Source organism: Wyeomyia smithii, chromosome 3 (genome assembly GCF_029784165.1).
Source record: "Wyeomyia smithii strain HCP4-BCI-WySm-NY-G18 chromosome 3, ASM2978416v1, whole genome shotgun sequence".
Taxonomy (NCBI): Eukaryota; Metazoa; Arthropoda; class Insecta; order Diptera; family Culicidae; genus Wyeomyia; species Wyeomyia smithii.
The window spans coordinates 237,223,768-237,237,375 of record NC_073696.1 but is presented as its reverse complement, the minus strand read 5'-3'; the positions used below and the strand labels follow the sequence as shown (position 1 = coordinate 237,237,375).

Sequence of the window (13,608 nt, the reverse complement as noted above, 5' to 3'; positions counted from 1 at the left end):
ATCAGTATACACCAAAACACTAGCATTGTTTACATAGGGTGTGTTGTCTAGCTATGGTATTATTTGAAATGAAGACTAGAAGCTTAAGAACAGTAAACTAACAACTGTTAGATGGAAATTGACAATGACTGATAATACTTAGAGTGGTCCCCGTGGCTCTGTGGTTAGCGATGTCGGTCGGCTAGCTCTCCCACACGGTTGTGATATCGGGTTCGATTCCCGATCGAGTCGAGGATCTTTCCGAGCTGGAAATTTTCTCGACTCAGCACTGGGGTACGGTGTATCGTTGTACTTATCTTACACATACAAAATGTGCCAAAAACAATATCGATAACGAATTCTCTCAACTAATCTAGTTGATCGAGACCGCTATTAGCCCCAAGGCTAAGCGTGCGATATTGTTGTTGATTGTTGATAATACTTATGAAATATAACAAAAATTTGTACACCTATTCTAAATAAACTGATGACTTTTGAAGCGAGGAAGGAGGGTTGTGAGTACGTTTCGAGCCGTTTTCGAGATCTCCAGTGGAATATACAGTGGTCAATGACACATAATAATTTAAACGAAAAGTCTTTTCAGGCTTTATGTTCTAACGTTTTCCCTTTCTAAGCTACCTGGAGACGCCACTATGTGTATAGAGCGTGTCCATAAGCCACGTTCTCATAACTGGTTACTACTGATATCGATTTGGTCCAGTCATACATTTTTCTATAATTCATATGAAACGTAGTTTCTGGTCAACCCCCTACAGCTCCTTAATAGTCCACGTTGTTTATGGTCGTCCCTATACTTATTGTTTTATCATTTTATTCATGTGAACTATTCGTAGCTACACTACTGTTCATTTAACAGGTATAAAATTCATTTGTTTTTGGCACAATCTCACCTCATAGAAGGGGTGAGATTAGGCCAAAGTTCATTTAATTTTAGCAAAATTATAGTTTATTGTAACTTAACCATATTTGCGGCAGTCGTTAACTAAACATTTACAAGCATTGACACGATTTGGATCAAACTCATTGCCTAAATGTGTACATTACAAGCTAAGGAGCAAAAATGTATCCTTTTTTGGCCCAATCTCACCCCGGCAAACGGTACCAGACTTGATCAGTTCATTAACCTATTCCAAAAAATACATTGAGTCAAGTTGAACAAAAATGAGAATTTCAACATTTTTCAAAGTACCATGGAACGGGGTGAAATTGATCAATTTTTATAACAATTTCCAATTAACTAGCTTTATGTTAATTTTTCCCGAAACAGTATATTTTTAAAACAAGTACTGGTATGTGCTCCAGTAAACCTCTGTGGCTATTGGTGAAATTTCTATCGTCTACTTCATGAAACGAATTCGATAATTCTATAAGGTACTATGAGGTAAATTGGGGTGAAATTGATCATCAATGAAAACCATACATTCTTTTGGCAATGTGCTTTTTTTCGATATGCTAAAGATAAATGATGATTTCTGTGCTGAAACATATCATTTACAGCTAGTTTGGAAACGAAAATAACGATATTTTAGGTTAAAATTTGTTTATGAGTCATTCCATACGAAGTGACCACGAGAGCGCACAAGCTTGGACACGACCATCACAAATTTTGCTCAAAGTTGGGAGAACTATTCATCTACTGTCACTTTGGAAAAATCTCTATTTTGGTGTCGATTGGAATACCCCCCGCTCTCCAGGACCCCCCTCTTCATTGCAAAGTCGCGCAATTTTTGTCAAAAATCTCTTTTTTCTTTTTCTTACAATTCATAGACGTAAGATGTCCGAAAAATACTGATAGATGATTTTTGAAGAAAATAAACCAAGGAATCCAGAAAAAAATATAAGTTTTGACCGGAAGTGTTGCCAGATAAATTATTTTTGTATTTGAAAACTAAATTTACATTTTTCGACAAATGCATTTTTATTTGAAATTTGATAATTTCATCGTGTTCCTTGAAAAATTTCACGAAATTTACAATTTTTTTCGTAAAAATGTTATATCTCGAGATTGGCTCATATTACCTCGGGATGATAGTTGTTTCTTATGTGAAATTTTCCAAGGAACACGATGAAACTATCGAATTTCAAATAAAAACGGCTGCATTTGCCGAAAAATGTAAATTTAGTTTTCAAATACAAAAATAATTTATCTGGCAACACTTCCGGTCAAAACTTATATTTTTTCTGGATTCCTTGGTTTATTTTCTTCAAAAATCATCTATCAGTATTTTTCGGACATCTTACGTCTATGAAGTGTAAGAAAAAGAAAGAAGAGATTTTTGACGAAAATTGCGCGACTTTGCAAAAAAGAGGGGGGTCCTGGAGAGCGGGGGGTATTCCAATCGACACCAAAATTGGGATTTTTCCAAAGAGACAGTAGATGAATAGTTCCCCCAACTTTAAAAAAAATCTGTGATGGTCGTGTCCAAGTGACATGTACACTTCGTATGGAATGACCCTTATTTTGGTTCACGAGCTGCTTGTTGCTAAATTTGCTCTTATTTGATTGTCGTTAGTTCCAAAAGCTCAAAAACCAGCTCTGAAATTAAAATCTTTGTGGTTTCCTGCGAATTCATCAGTATTTCTTTAATGGTATGGAATGATCATTGCTGAAAATTACATTTTTTGAGCTTATAATCAAACTTTACTCACTTCCTCAAATTTAACGTAATTAACCCTCAATTAAGATTACTTTAAGTAAATTCAATACTTATTTTTTGTTATTAGGAAACTTGCTTGATCAAATTTAACTGAGTTTTGACTGAGTTAAAAGTATTTTTCGAAAATATGAAAAATTGCACCGGGCATGCAAGGGTTAACTTCGACAGCTATGCAAAATGAATCATGCAAAAGTTGCGTTTAAGGACACGTTAACATTGCCTAGTGTTGTAAGAGCAATATCTTTTGATTAGTATTTTTTATCACGAATTTTCAGGTGATCTATTTCACCCCATTTCACGGTATTTGTATTGAAATGATTTTAAAAGATTTATATAGACATTCCCAGTCTAGAAGCTTGTTATGATTAATTTATTTTTGAATTTAGGTAATTTTGTTATTTTGAATTTAGGTTTAAGAAATATACATTCAATTTTATGCTTATGCAGAAAAGGAGAATTCATTATGAAATTTATTTATTTTGAAAGGGTTCTTCACAAATTACGTGAGAGCTTTTTCCGGAATTTTTCGGAACTTTTTTCCAATTTGTTAAGGATTGCAAGATTCTAATATTTTTACAAAAAGTTGAAATTTGAAGAATGCTCTAGAATGATAAAAAAAACCCACTTATATTTTTCGTTCAAATTTTCAGTTTCCACAAAAATAATTCAACAAAAATTTTCTATTGAAATTAATGTTCATTCGTAATTTTTTTTATTTAAAAAATTGTATTCTTTATAAAGCATGATGATTAGTTTATTCATTCTTAAACAATTTATCTTTTTAACTGAAGGTATCTGAGCTACTCTTACCTGAGTTACTCTTGAGTCGTGAAAAATTTCCCATCTGTTTTATTGTTCAGTTTAATAAGCATTTTCTTGAAACCATATATAATAATAATTAGTAAAAATGTTATCGTGAGAAAATATCATTTAGATCCTATATCCTGAAACAGAGCTAGTAGCGAGTCACTTTTTAGTGATTCTGTCACTATTTTGAGACTAGTCACTAAAAAATCAATATTCACACAAAAAGTCACTAGAGTCACTATTCTACAACAAAATGGTCACTAAAGTCTAAAATAGTGACTTAAACGAAATGCTTTAAATGAGCAAAAATAGGGTTTTCTGTATTAAAACATACATTGGAAAAAGTTAGGCCTTTTCGTCAACCTCTCCATCATGAAAGTTCCATGCCACCCAATGTTCTGAAATCACTCGCTGATCAGTGATCAGATACGAACAAACTGTTTAAGAACTGCAAATGTAAAGGCCTATTATTAAAGCTGTTCGCATTTTTAATCAGTGTTGTGCGTGAAATTAGGAAACCAGTTTGATTACCATGTTTTGAATCGATTGTACTCTCCTCTTTTTTTTTTTTTGTATGAAAAGGAGTAAAAATATTCGAAGTTATGGACCGTATTACAAAAGCTTCGACGAACAACTTATCTCATTTGAAATACATGGGCGAATTGAGTCTATTCGACTTCTATATTCAGCATCGTTGTGTTTGGGCTTAACTTGGTTGGTTAAAAATTCAAAATCTAAGCATTTTATAAAGCAAACATTTCAATGTGAAACAGCTGTAGAGATTTCGATGCGATTTTTTTTTTTGACGAGAGCCAGTCATCTCGCATCCTTTGTTCTAAACACATATTGGAATATGGTCCATTTATGGTTAAATATTGAATTTTTTAGCTAATGCATTTACTATTTGGTTACTATTGTGTCATTATTTGGTCACTATTTTAATGAAAAAGGTCACTAAAGTCACTCTTATTCTTATTTATATTCTCCTAGCTCTGTGAAGAGAATATGGTTTTATAAAAAATTGTTTATTACATATTTTGGAATACTACGGATAATAAACTCTCGTGCAGTAAATGTTGTCACTGCTTTTCTGCCTCTTGTTAACTTCCTACTCTTGTTTTGCATAATTGGAAAATCGCTCAAAAAGTTTCCTCTCGAATTGCCTATCACCACCAGTTGACAACATCCTTATACCAACAGCAACGCCTTGCTTGCTCATAATGCGAACGAAAACGCTGTCATTATATCACCATTGCGGGGGAGCAGACAATCTCTTCCCCAGGCTAGGTATTCGCAAACACCTCCACCAGTTATATTTTACAGTCTGCTAGATAATTAGAGTTTAACGGAGATGGTAGGAAAGCGCTAGCCATCCGATAAAATCATTCATCGTCAGTATCCGAGAACGTCGTCTAACCTGGCAACACCTTTCCATCTGCCTTTTTTTCTCCCACCCACATGTCTGCTCCCGTGGGGGAAAAACCGTTACCCGATGTCCTGATTTCGTCCTACACCGATGTAAATAACAATCATACCATTCCGGGGGCGTTTCGTGTTATTTCGATTCGATTGTTACTAACTCCGCGTACCCTTGGATCAAATGCCGGCCCACGCATACGCATCAGGATGCTCAGATCATACAGTTTCTGGGTGTAGGACTGCGTCATTTGCTGTGCATGCCAAGTTTAAGGTAACCGAACCACAGACCATCAGACCATCGCTTCAGTCGTTCGTTCATCCTCATGTGTTTTTGTTTTCTCAGTAGTATGGCTAACATAATAAACTGTTACGTCACTTTTTACTTCCTGAAGCGCGATAATAGTGGGAGTTTCATTCAACAAATGATATTTTTATATTACCAAAAAAAAACAAAAGTGGTTTCTCATTTGAGAATACGGTATAAAACAGAGCGGTTGACCTACAGACGGTTCGAAAGCGTCTGGACCATTCGGTTAGACGCGAATAAATTAGTTATTTTTTGTCACAACATTCCATTTACGGCCGTCTATCGTAGTTTTCTCATAATTATGCATGAATGCAATAAAACCATTTATTCCCAAGGTCAATCAACACGGGCTGGTGACGTTTTATTGATGGTCAAGAGGGAAATCAGCATAACAGATCAGGCTGTGTGAGGAGTGGTTTTACCTGTCAGACCGTGACCTTTGGCACATTTTAATAGCAGCGTTGCATGGCACGGATAGCGTGCGGACTCCGATTGTTGGAGTGCTGCTCTCATATCTACGCTTGAGTCTGGTATTATTCAGTGATTTGTTTTACCGTCCGCGCTTGCTCACTCCTCTCATAACTTGCTGCTCGCCTACACTTTCGGCTTTGTATGCCGGTAGTAGATGCACACACTCACACCTGTTAGAGCATGCCATCCACTCATCCACTCTAGTTAGGAGTAGGTCCTGGAACAGTTAGAACTGTAGCCCAATTTTTGTGTGCTATTTTAGGACGTTGATGATTTCACTCATAATAAACGTTTATGAGATTTTTATGGAAAAGTAAGTTTCTATTAGCTTAAAGGTCAAAAGGTGTTTCATTATGTTTCGTTTTGTTTGGAATTTTTAAATTCCGTTCGCCAATACACATTTCGTTGAGTTAACGTAATCTCGGCACCTCGATGACCATGTAGAGAGGCACATCTCATCCATGCTCATTAGCGTTCGTACATTTCGTGCGTAGTTCGAATATTCTCTGGCCTTTGTTAAACAACTCCACTGATCGATATTTTTCCATTCCAGGTTGCTACACTGTTACAAATCGATGACGAATCGTGAGGACGAAGTTTTCGCGGGCGTAAACAACAGCACAGCCCAGGCCAACAACATTGGAAACGGCATGGGAAGCGGTGGAACCACGACCGTAACCGCAGCCATTCTTGATCCGCACCTGGCGGGCGGCGCAATTGCCGGCAGTACAGATCTGTCCGAGTACGTTTCCGGTCACCATCGGTCACCGAGCAACGCGGTGGATCACATCGGTGTGGAGGATATATCGGACCTGACGGGCGCGGCCGGTGCAGGAGTTCACCATGTGCATCACAGCCATCACCATCATCACAATACCAGTAACGAACTGTGGAGCGAGAACCCACCCAGCAGTGCGTCCTCCGGCTTTAGCGACGACGACAGCTTAGCCGGCGCGGAGGGAGATCCAAAGACAATAGAGCAGATTGTGCAGATGGTTCGGGAGCGCGGCAAGCAGGGACTGATACGGGAGTACGCCGAGATTAAGGCACGCGCTCCGGAGGGAACCTTTACCCATGCAAAGTAAGTTTCCCCGGGCTACGGGCGATGTTAGTGAGAATGGGTTGTAGTATTTGAGATAGACGTTAGAGCCTTCGCTTTAAACTGCTTGGGAAAGGATAACTAATTTCTTCAAACGAAGAATCGACCAGGAACTGACCAGGAGTCTTAATTCTTGAAGCTTTCAAAAGGTGGAAAAAATCTCACCAAGAAAGTTAGTTTGATTGTACTCGAGCTGACCTTAGCAGACCTTAGTCGGAAGACTTTGATGCCTGTTTGCTTTCACAATCACTCCATCATAAAATATTGCAGATAGTAGAAAAAGATGCATCAAAAGAACAGAGAATTTAGAAATTTAAATACCTGGTTATTCATCGAGACTTTGTTTCCGGATACAGACTTATCCATGCAGAACTCTAGAGCACTAACGCACATAATGCTGTTAAACATGAGAACAGAGAGAAAAATTGAACTTCACGAACATGATGATTCCGAATCCAAGATGAGTCGTCATCGCCTATGAATCGTTAGGCATCGAAGCGTTCTTTAAAATATACTTGTTGAGTGATCTCAAGCATAAAGAGAAAATTAGGCAAATTCCTTTAATACTTTCCTAACAATAGCTGAAATTGACGATGAGTGTCTCAAAGATTTAATCCACGAATCAGGATCGACATCTAGGTCGATATTTTTAACAAATCCTATCTTCGATTAGCACTGTTGTAGAAAGAGCTTATTATCAATTTAAAATTTTCTCCTCAATGCGCGAGAAAAAAGTGCTTATCTTCTTATTTTCAAAGACAGCGAATAGTTACCTATTTATGGAATTTCGCTGCAGTTTTCGGCTACAAAGCATTCAACGGAGAACAAGCAGGACAAACTTAAAAATCTTTCCGCATAAGCTCCAAGGCAGCAGATTTCAGTCTATATCGTGAAGCTCACGAAAGTTATGCAACGGACTTAAAGCTCGAATCGTTTAATATCCGAAGTCGTTGAAATTGGCTGATTCACTATTCCCGTGAGCGGCATACGATGCCAGAAGGACTAGTATCCGAGAAAGATTTTGATCTTTTCGGGCCAGTAGACAACCAAATAGAACACTGAAGCAAAATCTAGTGGCCAAGAGACGTGCCCGAAAGTATAACTATGAGATTGAGAAGTACGAAGAATGCAGGATAGACGATAAAACCGGCACAAAACCCCCTGCGCAAAACATCACAAAGTTACACAAAAATATTATTTTTGATTTATTTAGACCGAATGAAAGACTAATTGGAAAATGATGAAAACTAACACAAAAATCAATGTAAACTGCCGTAAACAAATACCAAACCAACAAATGCTTGTTTCGTTCGAATTGTTCACTATTCTTATGTTCGCGAAACAAATTCAGGTCTGTTTGTTGTATTGTTAGGTGCACCGTAAAATTTTAAATAGATTTTCCTAGTAACTTCTTAATAATGCTTGGTTACGCTTCATATACCATCATGTTTATCAGTTGGTAGACAATGCGACATCGGGGAAATGTACGCGCATATAGTTTTCGATATTTTATGCTGCATATTTCCACGATACTGAGAAATGTTTTGTCACAATTGTGCGAAATCGAGGCCACAGTCTTCAGCAGAGTGTTTAATTAAACAACAACCTAACCAGTGATTGATTCATCATTTTATCTATCACCTGGACTTCATTTTTCATATGATGAATGGATATCAACACAAAACTGATTTCTGTTTTCTCCTGTATGATTCACTATGAAATTCATAAGACTAATAAGTAAAAAAACTTGGTGGTGAGATAACCCTAAAAAATATGCAAAAGACAGCTGTTTCCGACAGAGTGTGTCAGAAGTAAGTTAATTAAAAAAAAAAAAAAACAACCGAATTCGATAGCTCAAAAACATGCAAAGGAATAACTAATGTACATACCTACTATAATGTAGTTTGGCCAGCCGTTCAAAAGTTACTGTTAGGTTATAAAGCAATTAATATATTAGTCTAGGTTCTAAATAATAATTTCTAATAAGCTTCCTGACAACAAATGTCAACCCATATTAACCTATTTATTCGATGTACTCCCTCATCTCCACCCAGGCTACGGAACAATCTAGCGAAGAACCGTTACACGGATGTGCTGTGCTACGACCACAGCCGGGTCGTGCTGTCCCAGGAGGACGACGACCCGACGTCGGACTACATCAACGCGAACTTCGTCGACGGGTACAAGCAGAAGAACGCGTACATTTCTACGCAAGGTCCGCTACCGAAGACCTCCTACGACTTCTGGCGGATGGTGTGGGAGCAGCACTGTCTGGTGATAGTAATGACAACACGGGTAATGGAACGGGGCCGGGTGAAATGTGGCCAGTACTGGGAACCGACCGAGGGTAACTTCGTCGAGTACGGTTGCTTCCAGGTGCGCACGTTGGCGGTGGAAACGAGCGAAGACTACACGGTGGCCGAATTGGAGCTGAAGAACATTAAGGTAAAAGGCTCTTGAAATTAAACTTGTACAATGAAATTTAATTGTCATTCGCACTTGCAGACTGATGAAATACGCAGCGTGTCCCATTGGCAGTTCACCAGCTGGCCGGATTACGGTGTCCCGGCATCGGCCCATGCCATGCTGAACTTTTTGCAACGGGCTCGTGAGAAGCAGGCCGAAATGGTACGGTCCCTTGGCGATCTGTGGGCCGGTCATCCACGTGGACCACCAATTGTGGTTCACTGCAGTGCCGGAATCGGGCGAACGGGTACGTTTATCACACTGGACATTTGCATATCGCGACTGGAGGATGTTGGTAGCGCCGATATCAAGGGCACGGTGGAGAAGATTCGCTCCCAGCGGGCATACTCGATCCAGATGCCGGACCAATACGTGTTCTGTCATCTGGCGCTTATTGAGTACGCACTGTCCAGATCGATGCTGCAGTCGGCGGATTTGTCTGGGTTCGACGATCGGGACGACGACTCTGATTAGGATGTGTGTACGTGGTGTATAGGCTATGTGCGGTGTTTGTTTCAGTTATGTTCTGTTTTGTGTAGACTTTAAGTAGGGCGAGCGAGTATTACGGAGTGCGCTTTCAAATTTAAGGGACATATTTTAAAATCTTTAGATCAAAGATAGTAAGAGATGAAAACTATTTTAAAATCTGTAGAAATGATAATTAGTAATCACCATATATAAATATCAGTGACTCTTGCTATTTCATTATTTAGTTTGTTTATCAGTTTTGCAACAAATCTGCTAAAGTATTTAATTTGTTGTTTCACCACGATCCGTTATCGTGATTCCTTTTGGTTAGATCGAGTATCACCACGATTCACTACCATTTTCCTCATTTTTTTCTAATCTCGTGGAAAGGTTGTAAATATTATTATTCAGTTAGCATTCTTGTAAACCTGCTACATACTAATACCTAATACCTAATAAGACAATTTTCTTTGCTCATTTTTTATTAAGCTTAGGGAAAACTTGCGTTCCATAAAATATGATTTGTTGAAACAAGTAATGGAAAAGTTAACCTATACATCGCTATTCAGTTTTGTCGAACGATAGCCGGAACGCATTGGCAAAAGATTTCAATCCATTAGCACCATTTGTCACCCACGAAGAGATCGAGTCATCAGCATCCACCTAATTGTTGCACGACACTCGAATAAAAGGCAACGCAACTGAATTTCTCGCTTCTAACAAAACGATATATTTTGCTAAACTGACAAATAATAGTCCAGTGAGTGTAAGCTAGTGAGGTAAACAGAAGACTTATTTTGTCTATTTATTTTTCTAAAGCAAGAACCCTAGATGCAGAACTTTGGACAAAATTCAAACAAGTAACAATGCAACAACAATAATTCAATACCGAACGATGGCTGACCCTTGATCCACAACACAAAACTGTGCGGTTTGTGCTACCACTGGCAGTGGTTAGTGAGAGATGCTGGGATAAACTCGCACTTTGCCATTTCGTAGTAGTCGCCAGCAACTTAGCGAAAAAAAACACATACTTTTACCATCCTTCTACGATACAAATAAAACAATTTAAAAGTAATATTTAAAGTTTAAAGAAAGAAACAAATAATTTTTAGTAAAATTATCAATAATGCAGATCAAAAATCAAATAACTGATATTAAACAAACGTAAGTCTAACAAAAATAATATATTAATTCATTACCAACAAGAGATATAACCAGAAAAACATTAGAAGTTGGAGCAAGTAAGAGTAAAACAAACGAAAAAAAAAACAAACATGTTTTCACCAGCCCCCATTCGGAAATAGTATATAAAAAGATACAAACAGAGAACATTATCAAGAATACAAGTATAATGTTAATTTCCAAAACAAAATAAACTAAAAGAAAAGTGAAAATATCAATGTAATTGTAGACACACTCTTATAACACAACTCAAACGCAAATTGCATGAATAAGTGATCTATAGTTTAGCTATTTATTGTACTGGATCATCAGTTAGTAGGTATGCGCAGTGAGGGAGCGGCCAATCAACCTGCTTGCGGTGTGTCTTGAGAAAAAAAGCAGAAAAAAAAAAAACTAATATATATGTACACATACACACACAGACACAGAGAAAAACACTAAAATACACTACACTCACACCGCAGCAGTGCAGTCAAGAAAGTCCGCTACGTTTGTTGACAAGACAGAAATGCAAGAGGGAAAAGATCGTGAATTAAAATAAAGGAAAGCAACACAGATATGTGTTAATGAAGTATGGGTGTTTTATTGCCATCGATTAATCCATTATTGCTATTTAATCATCAGGTTCAACAATATTTTGTTTTATTCAACCTTAATTTAAAGCATGATTAATGATCTTATTTCGGGGCTTATTACGGATGTCACCTCACGGTGAGAACGAAGTGAAAAAATCTTACGAGTAAAAAAGACGCGTGCAAATCAAATGGGAATCACATTCACCGTCCCTATTACGGTTGTGATCTCACCGTGAAGTGACTCCCGTAATAAGCACCTGCATCTATCTTTACCCATTTTTTGGACATTCCTATAATCGTACACACACAGTTAGAATTGGCTGTACAATTCTCGGTAATTGGGTTGTTAAGCTATATCAGTTTTTTTATATCTTCTGAAAGAGCTGCAATTTCTAAGCAAAACGTGTTTTTCAAAAATTTGCTATCGCCGTTCTTCAATTTTTAAATCACGTATTAAAATTGCTCGAAATCGCTACAATGACAGTTCGCCCATGAACCTACTATCATTGTAGCGATTTAGAGCGATTTTTGTTTCTATATTTTAAAATCGAACGACAATGATATAAAATTTTTTAAAATCACATTTTGCTCAAAAAATTACACTCTTTTAGCTGATATATAAAAATTAAAAATCCGTGAATAGCTAAACAACCCAATTAGTTGTCGAGAAAGGCTCCACTGAGTGCTCGGTAATGATCTCGGTTAAAATTAATTATATTACACAGAGACAAATTTAAGTATGTGGGGACACATGGATAGAGTAATTTATGGGGGCCTACTTTTCAGTTTTAATAAAGGGACATGTCGTAAAAATACATATAAGTTGAAACAGTTCAAAAAAGGATTGTGTTTGTTTTATTCAAATTTCGGTTAATTAGAGTGTCATGATTTTTTTTGTAATTAGTCATGAGTCATAAAAAATGAACTTTCGTGGGGGCCCCTAAAGTGGGGGCACGGGGTTCATCAAAATTAATTGCCGGGTCTCGGTAATTTTTGCCGAGAACGGCACCACTGAGTGCTCGGTTAAAAAAAAAAGACAGCTGTCACATTTTTTCGTATACGCTGCTTTATTTTAACTCTAATTTGATTAGGATCTACTCAGTTTGGTATTCTTATGCAAAATGTCAAAAAGTGAGTTATCGGGTACTGGATAATTGAGTAACATTTACCCAATTTTCATAATTACCATGTTTACTCAGTTTTGAGTTATTATCCATGATGTTTACTCACCCCTGAGTATATGTATATGTCAAAAGTTTTCAACAGCGATATTATCTGTTTCCGAAGAACAATTGGTGTCGCTTTTTATTCGTTTGCTAGCAGTAAGTATTTGATCTTTCATCAAATCAATAATTTCCTAATCAATTACATTACAAACAACATGTAACAATATTCCATAACAATTTCAGCCCAACATCATTATTGCAGAGGATTGAAAACATAAAAAACATCTCTTCAAAATGAACAACCGCATGTTGTGTGTCCTGCGATGCCGTTTTAAGTTGGGCTTCTATTCGTGATAATGAACGGAAACATTTGTATCGATGTACAGTGCCCAATACATGCAATCGATACAATTTAAATCCTTCGCAGTGTTTGGTGACGGATGATGACGGATTTTCTGCTGTGCGTACTGTACAAAAACATGAGCCACAGTTCACGGGCAACTGTGAACCGGTTGGTTGCCCCATTATATAAAGACACGTGAATGATTTGAAACTTTTATAATGTTTCGATGAAAAATAAATCTATGATTTTGATTGTTCTGAATTTATTTTATTTATTGAGTCAGATTTACAAAAAACAGAAATCATCAAATTTCCAAATTTAGGCAAACTGGGTAACTTGTACTCATTTTCGTTAATTGCTGGTTTGCATAAACAGAGTAGATTCTAATCAGTTTTTGACGTATGACGCCCTTACTCAGAAGTGAGTAACCGTAAAAGTACACAAATTAGGGTACCTCCACTTTTTTCAAAAATGGGTCATATCTAACTCACTTTAGAGTAACAAATAATGAGCGTGTAAGGCAATCCACGGGTGACGTTTCAATGCTTGTTCGTTTGTTATTGTTGCTGCTTTTCAAGCTGCCAAACCAAAACACGACCAAAACCGAAATCTTTTAATGTCGGCAATAATATCAAAAGTGATTTG

At 37.3% G+C, this 13,608-nt stretch overlaps 1 protein-coding gene across 2 annotated transcripts in view; it reads left to right on the top strand.

Moving 5' to 3' along the window:
* Window positions 1-11,450, top strand: part of LOC129733086 (tyrosine-protein phosphatase non-receptor type 9) — a 117,779-nt gene extending 106,329 nt beyond the window's left edge. For both annotated transcript variants that reach the window (XM_055694656.1, XM_055694655.1), the window contains exons 5-7: window positions 6,215-6,742; window positions 8,815-9,205; window positions 9,266-11,450. In XM_055694656.1, coding sequence (XP_055550631.1) covers window positions 6,215-6,742; window positions 8,815-9,205; window positions 9,266-9,700 — 1,354 coding nt within the window. In that variant the 3' untranslated portion in view covers window positions 9,701-11,450. The remainder of the gene's footprint in view (window positions 1-6,214; window positions 6,743-8,814; window positions 9,206-9,265) is intronic.
* Window positions 11,451-13,608: the final 2,158 nt, after the last annotated feature.